Genomic DNA, 17,178 nt, shown 5'->3' with positions numbered 1-17,178 from the left:
TCTGTTTAATTTCAAAAGTGGTTAGAAAAATAATTAAACTTGCACACCACTCTAAGAACTAAATAGTAAAGGTAAAGGTTCCCGTCACACATGTGCTAGTTGTTCCCGACTCTAAGGGGTGGTGCTCATCTCCGTTTCAAAGCCGAAGAGCCAGTGCTGTCCGAAGATATCTCGGTGGTCATGTGGCTGGCATGACTCAACGCCAAAGACACACGGAAGGTTGTTCCCTTCCCACCAAGGCGGTCCCTATTTTTTCTACTTGCATTTTTTACGTGCTTTCGAAACTGCTAGGTTGGCAGAAGCTGGGACAAGTAATGGGAGCTCATCCCCTTACACGGCAGCACTAGGGATTCGAACCGCTGAGCTGCCGACCTTTCGACAGACAAGCTCAACGTCCTAGCCCCTGAGCCACTGTGTCCCTAAGAACTAAATACTTAATTTTAACTTCAGGTAAGGCTAAGCTTTGGGTGACCACCCAAGAATAGAATTCCTAACAATATAGGCCAGCACAGCCAGTGGTAAAAAGATCCTATCAGTTGCAGTTCAACAGTATTTAAACGAGCATTGGTGGCCCAGCTCCATTTTAAACAGCCTCTTTAAAATCTGATTCAACACTAGATTACATAGAACTATATTAAGCTAGTATGTTTGTCACTGACGCTTATCTTTACACTTCCGATGTCTCAAGCTGATATTAAATGCGGTAAGTCCAGAATAAAACCTCTCTTATCATGACCAAGAAACAAGAACGATATGTGTAGTTACTTCTGAATACATTGTTGTCTCCCTACAGACAGAATCTTGCCAGATTAAAGCATCCATCTGCATAACTCTTAGATATTGCTAGGGAGGATTCAACATTGCTCTCTTCCAGCCCACAAGACATTCAAAGCTCCACTGCCCCTTTCCCCTCTGGGAAGGAGCCGCTCCCTCCTGGGCCTCCCAATTACGTTCCTCTGCTGACTGCCGAATGCAGGAAGTGCAAGTCTCACCGGTTCTAGGTTGACAGATTTCCATCCTTCCGAGGTTGGTAAAACAAGGACCCAGTTTGATGGGGGCAAGAAGCTGACTCTGTAAACCACTTATAGAGAGGGCTGTAAAGCCCTGTGAAGCGGTATATAAGTCTAAGTGCTATTGCTAGTCCTTCCTTCCTTCCTTCCTTCCTTCCTTCCTTCCTTCCTTCCTTCCTTCCTTCCTTCCTTCCTTCCTTCCTTCCTTCCTTTAAAGTCCTCCCAGGACTTTAATAGCAATAGCAGTAATAGCCCTTAAACTTATATACCGCTTTTCAGTGCTTCACAGCCGTCTCTAAGTGGTTTTACAGAGTCAGCTTCTTGCCCTCAACAATCTTGGTCCTCATTTTACCCACCTCGGAAGGATGGAAGGCTGAGTCAACCTTGAGCGGGTCAGGATCGAACTCCTGGCTGTGGGCAGAGTCAGCATGCAATAGAGCATTCTAAGCACTGTGCCACCATGGAAGAAGGAAGGAGGAAAGAAGGAAGGAAGGAAGGACAATAGCCCTTAGACTTATATAGTGCTTTACAGCCCTTTCTAAGCAATTTACAGAGTCAGCCTCTTGTCCCAACAATTTGTGTCCTCATTTTATCCACCTTGAAAGGTTGAAGGCTGAGTCAACCTTGAGCCTGGTGAGATTTGAATTTTAATATATCGTTTAATAAGCTTTAATAAGACAAACCAGCCAAGATATACATCAAAGTTTGAGAGCCGAAACTCTCATCTATTTTGGAAATCGTGGTTATGCTGTCGAAAGCAAACAACGGAACGCTATCCCACGCTTCTCACATACTATACTGAGGCAAGCATTACAATGATTATTAAAAAAAACCCAACCCAACTTTTTCTATCGCACTGTATATCCCTCGCTTGCAGTCTCTCGCTCGGAATGCTGCAAAACTTCAGTGAGTAGAAAATATGGGAAATTAACTCCACTTGAAGCGGCCTTTTGCTTCCCTTCCACGATCGTTCTATGTGCCTCGAAGAAAACCGTCAAGGGTCTCAAGGGTGCTACATTTTCCATTACAGGGGGGGAAAAAGACTTAAACGTGCAAAGCGGCTTTTATTAGCATCTGCGGACGGTCTTTTGAACTGTTCAAGTTACAACGGCACCGAAGAAAAGGGACTTATGACCGTTTTTCACACTTATGACCATTCCAGCATCCCCAGGGTCACGTGATCGAAATGCAGATGGTTGCAGAGTCCTCTTTTGGGAACCTGCTGACCAGCAATGTCTATCAGGAAGCCAAGGTTTACTGAACAACCCGTGTTGCTAACTTAAAAATTGCAGGGATTCACTTCACAGCTGAAAAGTCATAAGGTAAAGGTAAAGGTTTCCCTCGCACATATGTGCTAGTCGTTGCCGACTCTAGGGGGCGGTGCTCATCTCCGTTTCCAAGCTGAAGAGCCAGCGCTGTCCGAAGACGTCTCCGTGGTCATGTGGCCGCCATGACTCAACGCCAAAGGCGCACGGAATGCTGTTACCTTCCCACCCAAGGTGGTCCCTATTTTTCTACTTGCATTTTTATGTGCTTTCGAAACTGCTAGGTTGACAGAAGCTGGGACAAGTCACAGGAGCTCACCTTGTTACATGGCAGCATTAAGGATTCGAACCGCTGAGCTGCCGACCTTTCGATCGACAAGCTCAACGTCCTAGCCCCTGAGGGCAAAACTCACTGTGACAGATGTCTTGCTCAGCAACATAAATTGTGGGCTCAATTGCGGTCATAAGTCAAGGACTGTCTGTATTATGTACGTTGGGTCATTAGGACTTGAAAGAATGAATAGAAATGGGCACAACACAATAGTGTATGCTTGTGGTTTAGAGTTTAAGGCAGTTTAACCTGTCCTAAGATAAATACCTTAAAAGATACTTTTTATATGGTTGATGGATGAATAAAAGAGATCCGACTTCAAAACCTCATTAAACTAGGATTACTCTTGGAGGACTTTGATTAACCTCTCAGTTCCTCATTCCCATAAAACATACTTATTACCTCTTTAGCCAATTTTCACTTAATGAGGAGCTTAACTTTCCCCCCAAGTATATAAATTTTTACTGTACTCCCAGATTTGACTACAGTGGTGCTAAGCAAGGGATAATCAGAGCAGAGGTTCGGACCAGTTCAGGCGAACCGGTAGTGCCGACCTACGGATTGGCCAGCCCGCCCGCCTAGGCGGAATCCTGTTCTATATCGCTGTTTTTGATGCTGCACACATGTGTGAATGCACGTGAGCAAATTGTCGTGTTGTTTGATGTCGCACGCATGTGTGGACAGCACACGTGAGCGAATTGCCATGTTTTGTGATGCCACACGCATGCGCGGATGGCGTGTGCGTACTCACATTTCCAGTGCTGGGCGAACCGGCAGTATGTGAATCTCACCTCTGAATCATAGACAAGACGTTGCACTACAGGTAGTCCTCGACATATGACCACAATTGAGCCCCAAATTTTTGTTGATAACTGAAACATTGGTTAAGTGAATTTTGTCTTGCTTTACGACCATTCCTGTCACAGTTGATAAGCGAATCGCTAGAGTTGTTAAGTTAGTAACACGGTTGTTAAGGAAACCTTGACTTTGCTTGTCAGGAGGCTGAAAAATAATAATTCCATGATCCCAGGGCATTGAACCGTCATAAATAACAAGTCAGTTGCCAAGCATCTTGAGCATGATGCTACAAAGGTCATAAGTGACCTTTTTCAGTACCGTTATAAGTTTGAACGGTCACTAAACAAACTGTTGTAAATCGAGAAATACTTGTACACAATAAATACTATCCTGGTAAATTTAAAATGAAGGTAACATCGTGATACTCTGGATTTCTGTCGTAAGTTTATAAAAAAGGGTTTTGATTTCGAAGATTTGAAAGTTCCAGAAAGATTGAGATTTATTTTTTTCAGGGTTTTTTTTTTTTAGAACTGTACAGGCCTCTTCATTTGAGTTCACAGAATTTCAAAATGATAACTTTGGGGATGTTATTAGAAAGGATAAATGAAGCATGCAGTCCTAGGTCATTTGTGGAAATGAAAGAAAATCATTCTAAGCTTAATATATACCCTCAGGTTTGGCGAGTGAAAATATACGTCGCATTTATGTTTTAGAAAAGATGACCAAAGATAAACTTGAAACAACCGTGCCTCTCTCTTGCTCGACAATCAAATTTAGGGAAACATGCTTGCAAGGCACAATCCTTTGCGGGTGAATCTTTTCAAAAAACTTGGAATTTTTCATTTGTTTTGACCTCAAAGCAGACCATCAGAATGATCAAAAAAAAGCTTATTTCAACCTCATCTTAAGATTACTTCACTTATAAACCTGTAGGGTTCATTAAAGCGGACTCAAATTTGAAACTTCTCTTGAGTTATGACGATTTGGCTCAGCTGTCATTTCTGGTTAAAAAAAGAAGCATTTTTTCTCTTCTTTAGCAAGTACTTTTCTTCAGACAACAAGCCAGCTTATGTATTTAGAAGTAACTAATTTACCTGAAATGTAATAATGATTTGAAATAGTGATCTATATGGCTACACATTTCCTATGGAGGTGCCACAATAATCATGGCTTATAGATCTGTTATGATCTTCTTCAACTTCAGTTGCTGGATTTTGGTTGCCTGTTGTGCTATTGTGTTTTGTTTAGCAATTTTGCTATCGTTCTTCTGGAATTCAATGTTTCATGGGTGCTCATTTAAAAATAGGGTTTTGAAAATTAAGTCAAAATACATGCCCATACATTCTCTACATTTCTGAGAAGGAAACTGTCAGCTGAAAAGTTACCAAAATGCTGCAACTTCCTTAAGCATTTGATATTCATACTTACATCCTTGATCAAGTGATATTGCTAAATCTAAACAATAATTAAACTCATCGTCTCTAAACACGCTATGTGATAACATGACTTTATCTTGATTCACAAATTTATGAGACCACTTTACTAGAATGCCATAAGAGGTCAGCCTAACGCAAAATATAAATTCTGTCAGGAGCAATTTGTCTGCATCTTAAATTAAGGAATCAATATTTCAAACCGCCTTCTCTTTCTTAATTCGAACATTTGATAAAAATAATGCTGGAATTTCTGATTTCTATATGATGCCCAAAGCTCCAGCGGAGAAAAATAGATGGGGACCACAAATGTTCTGGTTACAACTGATTTTCCATAGATGCCTGTTTTGTTTTGTTTTTTCCCCTCTTTGCATTTTTGCTTCAGAAGTAGAGAAGACCGATGTTGATTACACGGCGACAAATTTCCAGATAAAGAAGCTTTTAAAATAATTTGAGATCTACGGTGACATTTAAACACTAAATAAACAGACAGGAATCGTTCAACAAGGAACGTTTGGAAATGCAGCACAATTCATGGCTTTGCAGTTTTTGTGTTGTAGGCGAGCCCAAGAGTTTGCTTTCATTGACAAAAGGTGATAAATGGCTGGGAACCCTGCCCTTTGAAAGCTCAGCTCTTTGGGAGAACACTAGTTCTTTCTTTTGCAAACACAAGGGGGAAAAAAAAACCACCAGGAAATCTTGTAGGTTCATAAGCTGTTTAAAATTATGATTTCCAGCCTTCTTGTCTTCTCCTCTTCTCCTTCAAAGCCTAATTTCTTTCCTTCTTTTTTTTTTTCTGGGATGCTGTACGATTCTAAACTACTAACGGCATCCCCTAAAAAATCAAACGGAGCTGCCAATTTGAAAAGAAACAAGACAGGCATCGGTAGCCAGAAGGAAGCTGCAGGATTCTCTGAATTACATCTGAACAGTAGTCAAATTTTGCACTAAAAAAACCACACACACACACACACACACACACACACACACAAATTGTTTCAGGATTCCTAGGGGCTAGGCTTAATCCTTTTCCATGCACTGTGGAGAAGGGACTTTTGTAGCCTTGTAGCCAGACTGGAAAGAGACAGATAAGACAGATGGGTAGAAAAGAAATCAGATATATATAATAATATTCTGAAATAGCCAGCTTTCTGATATTAAATGCAAAATAAAAGAATGGCTGTATATCAAGACCGGGTTTTGAAAAAAGCTGTTTGATGTGACAGAATCTACTCGCTACATTAAGACTATTGAGAGAGAGAGAGATGCATGATATAGTTACAAATTTGGTATGATTAAAAGGGGGAAAAATTGAGGAGGGGCGGGGAGGAGGAGGTTGCTACTTGATATCTGGAATATCATTACCGCGGCTCTTTTAAAGGTAATCCTCCACTTACAACCATTTCTTTAGTGACTGTTCGAAGTTACTGAAAAAAGCGAGTCATAATGTTATTCGCACTTACGGCCGTTGCAACCTCCCCGTGGTCACGTGATCAGAATTTGGGCGCTTGGGCAACTGACATGTACTTCTGACAGTTGCATGGGTCCCGAGGTCATGTGACCACGTCATCTGTAACCTTCCCAACCTGATTCTGACAAGCAAATTCAATGGGGGAAGCCAGATTCACTTAATAACGGGAGCGATTAGCTTGCTGACGGTGGCAAAAAAAAGGAGGCCGTAAAAAGGGCAACCTTCACATAACAACTGCCTTGCTTAGCAGCGGAGAATTTGGGTTACATTTTGGTTGTAAGTCAAAGATTACCCGTATTTGGATAGATAATATTACAGTACATTTTTACAGGATCTTTCCTGTAAAATAAATGTCATTCTACTTAGCCCAACTTACTTCTGAGTAGCTATGAATGCTCATCACTCATCACTGACTCCCAGCACCTCTCACCCCCCCCCCATTACTAGATTCAGGCCATTCAATTTTCACAAGGGGCACAAATCTGAGCCAATCTGCAGAACAGAACAGAACAGAAGAGTTGGAAGGGATCTTGGAGGTCTTCTAGTCCAACCCCCTGTTCAGGCAGGAAACCCTACACCACTTCAGACAAATGGTTATCCAACATCTTCTTCAAAACTTCCAGTGTTGGAGCGTTCACAGCTTCTGGAGGCAATTCGTTCCGCTGATTAATTGTTCTCACTTTCAGGAAATTTCTCCTTAGTTCTAGGTTGCTTCTCTCCTTGATTAGTTTCCATCCGTTGTTTCTTGTCCTGCCTTCAGGCACTTTGAATAACAGAGTTGGAAGGGATCTTGGAGATCTTCGAACTCCAACTTGCTGCTCAAGTAGCAAACCCTATATCATTCCGGACAAATGGCTTTTTCAGTCGCTTCTTGAAAACCTCCAGTGATGGAACACCCACAACTTCTAGAGGAAAGCCCTTCCACTGATGAATTGTTCTCACTGTCAGGAAATTTCTCCTTATTTCCAGGTTGCTTCTCTCCTTGATTAGTTTCCACCCTTTGCTTCTTCTTCCTGCCTTCAGGTGCTTTGGAGAATAGGTTGAGCCCCTCTTCTTCATGGCAGCCCCTGAGATATTGGAACACTGCTATCATGTCCCCTCCTAAGGCAAAGGAGGGACACTCCTAAGGCCAAGGAAGGCAAAGGAGGGGAGCATCTCTGATGGCTCACCAAAACACGTAGGTACTAGCAATCCCAAGTTCAGAGGACACCGTGCGCGCGTTGTAGTCACTTTTTCTGGCTTTCGTAAAGTCCTAAGGAGGAACCGACTGCCTGCATGGAAGCGGAGATTGAAGTGGGCTGGGAACACAGTGTGATTCCCTTCTCATATATGTGGGACAAGGAAAGCAGCGTGCATGCCTCTGGCTGTGTGTTTGTATGCGTGTGTGTGTGTGTGTGTGTGTGTGTGTGTGTGTGTTGGAGTGGGGGGGGTGGCGGGAAAGGAAGCCACACACCAATCAGGGAATCCCAGATTCTTTCTTGCACCACAAAGCCAGCCTGCTTTCTCCAAACTGGTACCCAGAGAGTTTCAAGAATCTCAAGGAAATTTGGAATCCTTCCTTGGTAGGGAAGAAGGATGCCAAATCGTTGGATGGAAACAGGACAGATTCAGATGTGTTTTTTCCCCCCCATCCCTTGGCCAAGTAGCCCAGCGCCAACAAGCCTTGGACAATCTTTAAGGGATCAGAGTTTTTGATCTAGAAGGAGGAGGGAAACTTCAGCTTCTCCTGTGCGTTATCACAGTATTTGCAGAAAAGGCGCCTGGTTCCATGCCCTGACCGGGGAGACCATGAATTCTAGTTTCCACTTTAGGCACGAAAGCCATCTGAGTGACTTGGGGGCCAATCCTTCTCTTTCAACCCATCCACCTCACAGGGTTATTGCCCTGTGGGGGAAAACAGAAGGGGGAGGCCTGTGCCCTTTTTAACAGTCAAGACCCCCAACCCCAAAAATACCCGTAGGATAAGCCGAAGAGATATCAATGTGGGGCGAGAGGGAAGGAGGAGGAGAAAAAGGGCTAAAAAAACCATCCCTCCGTTTTAGCTGAAATTAGGAAGACGCTAACCGGGAAGATAAACCCATCGGAGTGGGTGGCGGCATTCAATGGGATTAAATGATGAATAATAGAAACAACCGCACTCCCTGTGCCATTCTCCTCTCTACAGAGCACTTTGGGGAGGAGGGGAGGTGGGGGGTCTCCCAGTCCCTGTTTGGTACTTATGGGGCAGCAGCAAATCCCGACCTCTGGCTTTTCTCTTCCCACCCCAGTTGTCAGATTTCCCCCAGCGCAAAAAAAAAAAAAAAAGAGATCCCAAATATCTGGAGGTTCCCTGGAGGAAGCGGGGCTGGGGGAACCCCGCGACCCGATCCTTTCGGCTCTTTCAAGACCCTCCACCGGCAGGGTCTCCCCCTTGAAGGCTCCGACCCCCCGAAACCGGAATCCGGGCAATTCGAAGCCGTCCTTCGTGGAGTGGGGGCGGGATTGATGGGGGAAAGCGATGTAGCCAGCCACGCGAAACCCCGATCCGGCGCCTGGCCGGACTGGGGGCAAAGCTTCGGTTTGAAGGTGGGCGCATGGCAAAACCCGCCGACTCGGGCGGGCAACTCCGGGCTGGCCGGCGAGCGGAGGGGACCCTAATCTGGGATTCAAACCTGCGGGAGGGGGAACCTTTTCCCCACGCGCGCCCCCAGATCCCCCCCGCCGCCGCCCGCCGGGGAGGATGGAGATTGTAGTAGCCCTCGCGAGACGGAGAAAGAGGCAGGAGCCCTTCTCGCCCTACCTTCCAGCACCGAGTAGACCTTGTCCAGAGCCATCTTCCCTCGCCTGCCCCGGCGCGCTGGGCGCGGAGACCGTCTGGCGAAGGGAAGAAGCCGGCGCGGCTCAGCCGGAGGGGCGCATCCTCCTCCTCCTCCTCCTCCTCCTCTTGCCGCCGCCGATGGTGCTGCTGCTCCTTCCCCTGCTCGCCCCTCCGGCGGCGGCAGCGGGGGGGGGGGGGGCAGCCACGGTTCGCTCCCGCTGCCTCCGCCCGCCGCTGGAGCCCGGCGGCGGCCGCCCCTTCATGCCGGCGGGCAGCTACGGGAGAAAGGCGGGCAGGGCGGGCAGCTCCATCCTCCTCCTCTTCTTCTTCTTCCTCCTCCTCTTCTTTTTCTTCCTCTTCTTCCTCCTCCTCCTCCTCCTCTTCTTCCTCCTCCCCCTCCTCTTTGCGCGCCCGGTCCGCAGCCGACCCAGCCCCCGGCTGGGCGGGCGAGGGGCGAGGAGGGGCGGGAAGGAGGGAAGGGGGAGAGGGAGAGGGAGGGAAGGATCGAGAGTCTTGTACGCATGTGCCCCTGAGCTCCCCTCCCTCTCCTCCCACAGCCCGGGCCACCCCTCCCATCCCCGACCCCCAAACACGCGCGCGCCAACCAGTCACCCACTTAGCCATGCCAGCCGCGCAGCCCCTCGCCGTGCCCGGTCGGTCTGTCCCGTTGGAGAAGGCGCAAGGGGCCTCGCCCACCTCCCAACAGTTTCCCTCCCTTCCCCGGGAGACCCCTTCCTTCTGCTTTGGGTGCCCCCCTCTCGCTTTGGTTGGACTCCTGCGGGCGGTGGCTCCGGGGATCCCCGTCTCCTCATCAAGACGCCCCGCCTGGATCGGATACCCCGAACCGCAAAAAACACCGTCTTCGAAAAAACACCGTCTTCGGTGTGTGTGTGTATGTGTGTGTGTGTGTGTGTGTGTGTGTGTGTGTGTGTGTGTGTGGTGGGGGTCTCTTCTGTGGAAAATCCAGGATGCTGGTTTGAGGGAAACCGTGGTTAAGTTACCTCTTGGGTTCCTCCACAGGTGCTTTCTCATCGTATTTACTCGCCTGGTCTTGCAACCGCCTGAGAAATAATTATGTGTGCGTGAGACGGAGCTCACCTTTGAGGGGGGGTGGGGAATTCTATGGATTATTAGACAACTCGCTTTCCCTCCCTTTCCTTTTGCTTAAAAAAAAAAACACAACGCCAAACCCTCTACTTACTTTTAAGTTGTTTAATCAAAACTCCTTGGAGAGCCATTTAGCGAAAGGTCTATGAGTAAAAAGCTGGATCCCGGCGGGACAAAGTAAACTCAAAGGAAAGGCAAAAGAGAAGACGTGAGGAGGGGGGAACAGGCGTTTGTGAGGCTGGGAAGGAGGAAAGGGGAAGTAGTTCCAGGATCCTCAAGGAGGCAGGAAGGTGGAAGATAAGAGGCTGATGGTGGAGGGGAAAATGAAGGAGGCACTGCCGGCAGAAGAGGCAGGAATGAAGAGAAGAAAAAATAGAGTTGGTGTAGGCAGAGAGAAACAGAGACATAAAGGTGAGGACAGTAATTTAGGGGACCAAATTAAGTTTTGGCTTTGAGTGGTGAAGTGGCCTAGAGATAAACAGTAACAAGAGTTGGAAGGGACCTTGGAGGTCATCTAGTCCAACCCCCTGCTCACGCAGGAGACCTGTACTAGGGATTCGAACTGCCAAACTGCCGATCTTTCCGATTGACAAGCTCAGTGTCTGAGCCACTGAGCCACCTAGTCAGGCTAAGGTGAAGACGCTGGGACTTGGAAGGTTGATAGTTCAATCCTAGGCAGCCTCCAATGATGTTTCTTTTATCCGGGGCACAAAGAATAAATCTCTGCTGCAAACCCTGCATAGGCGTTGGGAAGGGCATCCGGCCAGTAAAGGTTCAGCTCCAGTCAGCTGCCCTAATTCCATCCCTATAAAAGGGATTATAGGGTCTTAAAAAGAAATCTAGTCTTGGCTTCGGTTCCCAAATCTACTGCCACATCTGAAGACTCTGTGCATATGCGGAGTGCCTTTCTTGCCGCTGGAGACGGTCTTGACTTCAGAGTCTTGGCAAAAGCCACCAACACCACTGAGCCCTGCTCCACCTTCTCCTTTTCCCTTCCTTGCAATCTCCGGAGTTGTAAAGGTTGAGCAAAGTGCCAGTTGCCTACTCGGGTGTTATCTGAAAGGCTTCCCCCTCTGCCCTTCTCGGAGGGATCTTCTCAGCAACTTGGGAGAGGGGGGGAAGGCTGGTGATCCTGCCTGCTGGAAAGGATCTTTCTGAGGATCATCTGAGCTGCATTTTCAGCGGATGGCATCGCCTAGGCTGACTCTTCGGGTTGCTGCCTTGGGAACAAGTGAAAGGGAGGGGAGGGGAAAGAGAGCAGGGTGGGCAGTTATTTTAAATTGTTCTGAACACGAGCAGAGCTCATGCACCATGGTGTGTGTGTGTACTAATCAAGGCTGGGCAGAGCAAACCAGGATAGTTCACAAAAAACCCTGTTTGAATCACCTTTGGAGAAGAGGATTAAATCCAGCCAGTCTGGGTAACTCCATCTTTGATTGAATTGAATGCCTTTTGGAAAAGACCTAGATCTCTCTCTCTCTCTCTCTCTCTCTCTCTCATACACACACACGCACACACACACACATCCCCTGGACAACTGTGCGTACTTTTCTTTCCATTTTATTGTGATTTTTCTTTCTTGTCTGCAGGGTAAGCAGCTGGAGATCTCCAGCAGAGCAGCAACCGCAGGTGCCTTAAGCAAATTTGGGGACCCCTTGTGAAGAGCCTGAAGATGGGAGAGAGTGCTTGATGCTAAGCCAGGAGTTGCTGAATGTCATCTCCTGCAGGAACAATCCAGGAGCAGCTCCGTCCATCAATCTGCCAGGATCTTCTTTTAATCACTGATCAGAGAGGCGTGTGTTAGACTGGAGCAGGGGTGTCAAAACTCCGATTTCGTTGAGGGTTGCGTTTGACCTTGGTGGGAGGGGCAGGGGGCGTGGCCAGCTCAATGTCACTCGTGTCCGTGTCGGAGGCGCCTGAGGTGGCCCGAGTGCTCTGCCAGCGAAAACGATGGTGAGGGAATGGAAGGATTGATATTCCTTGCAGACAGCTGGTCATTTGCAACCTTTTAGAGGGTCCTTGAAGCACTTGGAGGTTTGTCTGTGGTCCTCAGGGATCACCTGAGTAGTTCTGCTGGTTCCTTTTCCCCCCAAAAAATTGCAAAAATAAAAAAAGAAGTAAAAAATAAATAAATTGCAGACTACAGGAACGAGGAGCACCACTCAGGACACAGATCAACCTCCAAGTGGCCTCAACGACCATCTCAAAGGATGCAGATGACCAGCTTCCGTTCCCCCGCTATCCTGTCAGAGCTGAAGAAGCTTCTTGGAGGAGAAGCGAAACGTCTTCAGAAGAAAAAACAAAAACAAGAAAGTCCAGTTGCCTCCTGAAAAAAAACATCTTTAGGACAAGTGATGGAGTACATACCTTCTGACTTTAAAAGAGGACATAGCATACGTTGTATTGCCCATGTTCCCCTTTTCAGTCCCTTCTGTTCTACTTCTACCAAAGTGTGAAATCATCTCTATCAGCATTTCTAACAGGTTATTTCTTTTTTTTTTTTCTTCCCTGGGAAAAGCCGCAGCATTTTCGCACCAGTTTTTTTAGATTTTAGCCTGTACCACCACTAATGATTTCAAGTTTCTCTCTCTCTCTCCTCTTGTCTTATTTCTTCTTTAACCCACTCACTTCCAGAGATAGACGGTTAAGTCGTCTTCTTTGCCTTATCTGTGAAGCTTATGATTCACCTCTCTGTTGATTGTCGCTGGGTAGGAACATTTTGATACCGTGGTCTAATTTTTGACACAGTCCTCTAATTCGGAATTTGCTATAAAGTTGGAGCTTGCAGTTGACGTAGGAAATGTCAAACTCTGGGGAAATTAGGAGATTCGGGCAATTCGAATGAGTATATAAAGATGTATTGAAAGCTTAAGCTCTCTACAAGAATCTGACCAACTAACATTCAAGGGAAATGAGCGGAAGAGGTTGTAGAAAAAATGATTTTAAAAGGCTTCTCTGATGATCCCAGCTGAGTTGTCTGATCATCAGAAGTTTTTCTTTTCTTTTAAAAGCATGTTTTTTGCCTTTAAAAGAAAAAAAAAAGCCTCTGACGATTCCAGCTGAGCCGTGTGATCATCAGAGGCTTTTTTTTACTTTTAAAAGCATTTTTTCGGCCGAAGAAAAAATGCTTTTAAAAGAAAAGAAAAAAACCATCTCTGATGATCACGCAGCTCAGCTGGGTATGGGGGTGGCAGGGATTTTGCTACCGGTTCTCCGAACCACCCACCGCCATCGCTACCGGATTGGGTGATCTGGTCCGAATCAGGAACATTTCACCCCTCATTCCAGCACTAAAGGCAACAACACGTAACTGAATTCAAAGGGTTCTAATAAACCTAATAAATTGCTTTTTAAACTATTTAACAGCCCTACTTATTTAACAGGAGTTTAAAATAGATTTCGTCTCTTTTCTGTTGAAAGATCACATCGACGAACAGATGCCGCCCATCGTAACCCGCTAAGTATTTTAAAACGGGCAAGATGCGCTGTCTTTCCTTTTGCATAAATTATTGAGGAATTTATGGGAGTCTGAACAAAAGAATTGGGAAGGGGGATTGGAATGAGGAAAAAAAGGGAAAAAATTAAGGATTTTTCACACAGTAGATCAGTGGTGGGATTCAAATTTTTTTACTACCAGCTCTGTGGGTGTGGCTTGGTGGGCGTGGCTTGGTGGCCATGGCAGGGGAAGGATACTATAAAATCTCCATCCCCACTCCAGGGGAAGGTTACTACAAAATCCCCATTTCCTCCCCATCAGCTGGGACTCGGGAGGCAGAGAATAGATGGGGGCGGGGCCAGTCAGAGGTGGCATTTACTGGTTCTCCGAACTACTCAAAATTTCCGCTACCGGTTCGCCAGAACTGGTCAGAACTTGCTGAAACCCACCTCTGCAGTAGATGGTGCCAGCTAATCTAAAGTAATAGTAAGTAAATATCAATATAGGCACCAAAGTGGTACAAGTAGAATAGAATAGAATAGAATTTTTTTTTATTGGCAAGTGTGATTGGACACACAAGGAATTTGTCTTGGTGCATATGCTCTCAGTGTACATAAAAGAAAAGATACGTTCATCAAGGTACGACATTTACAACACAATTGATGGTCAATATATCAATATAAATCATAAGGATTGCCAGCAACAAGTTATAGTCATACAGTCATAAGTGGAAAGAGATTGGTGATGGGAACTATGAAACGGTTAATAGTAGTGCAGATTCAGTAAATAGTCTGACAGTGTTGAGGGAATTATTTGTTTAGCAGAGTGATGGCCTTCGGGAAAAAACTGTTCTCGTGTCTAGTTGTTCTGGTGTGCAGTGCTCTATAGCGTCGTTTTGAGGGTAGGAGTTGAAACAGTTTATGTCCAGGATGCGAGTGATCTGCAAATATTTTCCCAGCCCTCTTTTTGACTCTTGCAGTATACAGGTCCTCAATGGAAGGCAGGTTGGTAGCAATTATTTTTTCTGCAGTTCTAATTATCCTCTGAAGTCTGTGTTTGTCTTGTTGGGTTGCTGGAGGTAGTTGACTTACAACCCATTCGTTTATTGAATGCTTAAAGTTACAACAGCACTGAAAAAAGTGACCTGTGGCCGATTTTCACATTTACGACCGTTGGTGCATTTCCCCGCCCCCCCCGGTCCCCATGATCAAAATTAGGAAACCTGACAACTGGCATGTATTTATGACAGTTGTACTGTCTTTGGGGGTCAGGAGACCCTCATCTGTAACCTTCCCAGCTGGCTTCTGACCAGAAAAATCAACAGGAACGAAAGATTCACTTAATGACGGCATGATTCATTTTCACCATTGTGGCCCCCCCCAAAAAAGGGGGGGTTGTAAGATGGGGCACAACTCTCTTTAACAGCCGTCTTGCTTTGCAATGGAAATTTTGAACTCCGTTGTGGTCGTACGTCGAGGACTATCTTGTAGATCAGAGGCGAACAAGAGAGCAGGACTCTGCCTTTTTCATAGAACAAATTTTTAATTCCATCTTTGAAAAACCCGTGTTCTCTTCTTCTTCTTCTTCTTCTTCTTCTTCTTCTTCTTCTTCTTCTTCTTCTTCTTCTTCTTCTTCTTCTTCTTCTTCTTCTTCTTCTTCTTCTTCTTCTTCTTCTTCTTCTTCTTCTTCTTCTTCTTCTTCTTCTTCTTCTTGTTTTGCTAAACAGCTATTCAGCTTAACTAGAGGAAGATAATCCATGACTGATCTGCAGCTTTTATACAATAACAGTATACAATATTGCTAATAGAGCAATAACAGCCCTGCTTTTATTTCTGTAAAAGTTGCTCATGGGTACCAACGGAGTCCCTCTTTAAAGCAGCCAAGTGTGTCTGCCAGGGGTGGGCTTCAAAAATTTTAGCAAGGGGTTCTCTGCCCGGTTGCTGGATGGGTGTGACCATGGTGGTGTAGCCTAGTTGGCTACGTGGATGGGTGGATGGTTGTTTTTGCCCTCCCTAGGCTCTGGAGGCTTTCATCGAGCCTCTGGGAGGGTGAAAGGGCTGTGGTGGCTCAGGCTGTAAGAAGCCTGTTATTAAAACCAGCTGCCTGCAAGTACTGCAGGTTCTAGTCCCACCAGGTCCAAGGTTGACTCAGCCTTCCATCCTTTATAAGGTAGGTAAAATGAGGGGGGCAATAAGTTGACTTTGTAAATATACAAATAGAATGAGACTATTGCCTTACACACTGTAAGCCGCCCTGAGTCTTCGGAGAAGGGCGGGATATAAATGTAAACAACAACAAAAAAGGCCTCCCCAGGCTCTGGAGGCCCTCTGGAGGCCCGCTTCCAGCCTTTCAGAACTTCCAGTAGGCCCGTTTATCACCCTCCCCGAGCATCCACATGCGCCCTGCACTTACCTGCATCCAGAAGGGGCCACATGGGGACTCCTGGGATGGGCGGGCCAGCCAGGAGTGGGATTTGGAGATTCTCCGAACAGCACAGAATCTTAGCTAGAGGTTCTCCTGAACCCCCAGCAGCCAACCCCTGGTGTCTGCCCTCTGGAAGTGTTGCACAATCATGAAAAAGAAAGATACAGCTGCTTTCAAGAGTTGCTGATGTACAGTTAACTCCTGTGCCCTTTTGAAGCTCCTTTCGGGAACCTTATCCAAAATATTACACAATCTGTAATACCTAATTGGAGTAATAGTGGTGGTTACTAGGAGAAGCTTAAATATATGGAATGAAAGATGGAATTGGGGGGGGGGGTGATGTTTCAGCAAAGGTTTGATTTCCAGGATTTAAAAGCAGCAGATATCAGTACAACTCACCACGAGTTTGGAAATTCTACTCATTTTGACCCAGGCATGCTAAGATTTGATTTTATGAACAGTTTTACAGCCAGAGAAACATACTCTTGAGTTTGCCATGTGTGACGTAATACAACAGAATGAGATTATCACTACCGTTGTTTTCCATAAAACTAATTCACACTCAAAATGTAACCAAATTTCAGAATGTAATTGCACAGTGTGGCGGTCATTATATTTTGCTTCATTTGGAGAAAAAGCATTTTGTAGGCATAGGTCTGGCCTTTGGTGTTGCGTTCCAAAGGTACTTGAAATCCTCTCGGCGTCTAATGACACCTACGTAATTTAAAAGCTTCTAGCCAATCCCACATTGTTTTAAGGCAGGGAATGTCATCTACTTTTAAGCCGTCAGGTGATTTGATTTTGATTTAGTTTCAGCATGTTGTTACAAATGTATTAATTTGTGGCTTAGCCGAGAAATTAAGCAAACTCCAGCTTAGCATTAGGCATGAGCTCAGATTTTGATTTGTTGTTGTTGTTAGTTGCGAAGTCGTGTCCGACCCATCGTGACCCCATGGACAACGTTCCTCCAGGCCTTCCTGTCCTCCACCACCCTCCGGAGTCCATCCAAGCTCACGCCAACTGCTTCAGTGACTCCATCCAGCCACCTCATTCTCTGCCGTCCCTTTCTTCTTTTGCCCTCAATTGTTCCCAGCATTAGGCTCTTC

The 17,178-nt window shown here is 45.9% G+C and overlaps 1 protein-coding gene across 1 annotated transcript in view; it reads right to left on the bottom strand.

The window, feature by feature from the left end:
- The window catches only part of LOC131183967 (neuropilin and tolloid-like protein 2), a 40,626-nt gene extending 31,428 nt beyond the window's left edge, over positions 1-9,198 (bottom strand). The window contains exon 1 of the mRNA XM_058154777.1: positions 9,088-9,198. Within this exon, the coding sequence (XP_058010760.1) occupies positions 9,088-9,121 (34 nt within the window). The 5' untranslated portion in view covers positions 9,122-9,198. The remainder of the gene's footprint in view (positions 1-9,087) is intronic.
- Between the last annotated feature and the right edge of the window lie 7,980 nt (positions 9,199-17,178).

Source organism: Ahaetulla prasina, chromosome 12 (genome assembly GCF_028640845.1).
Source record: "Ahaetulla prasina isolate Xishuangbanna chromosome 12, ASM2864084v1, whole genome shotgun sequence".
Taxonomy (NCBI): domain Eukaryota; kingdom Metazoa; phylum Chordata; class Lepidosauria; order Squamata; family Colubridae; genus Ahaetulla; species Ahaetulla prasina.
Note: the sequence above shows the minus strand (reverse complement) of the source record. Positions and strands in the feature narration are given on the sequence as shown.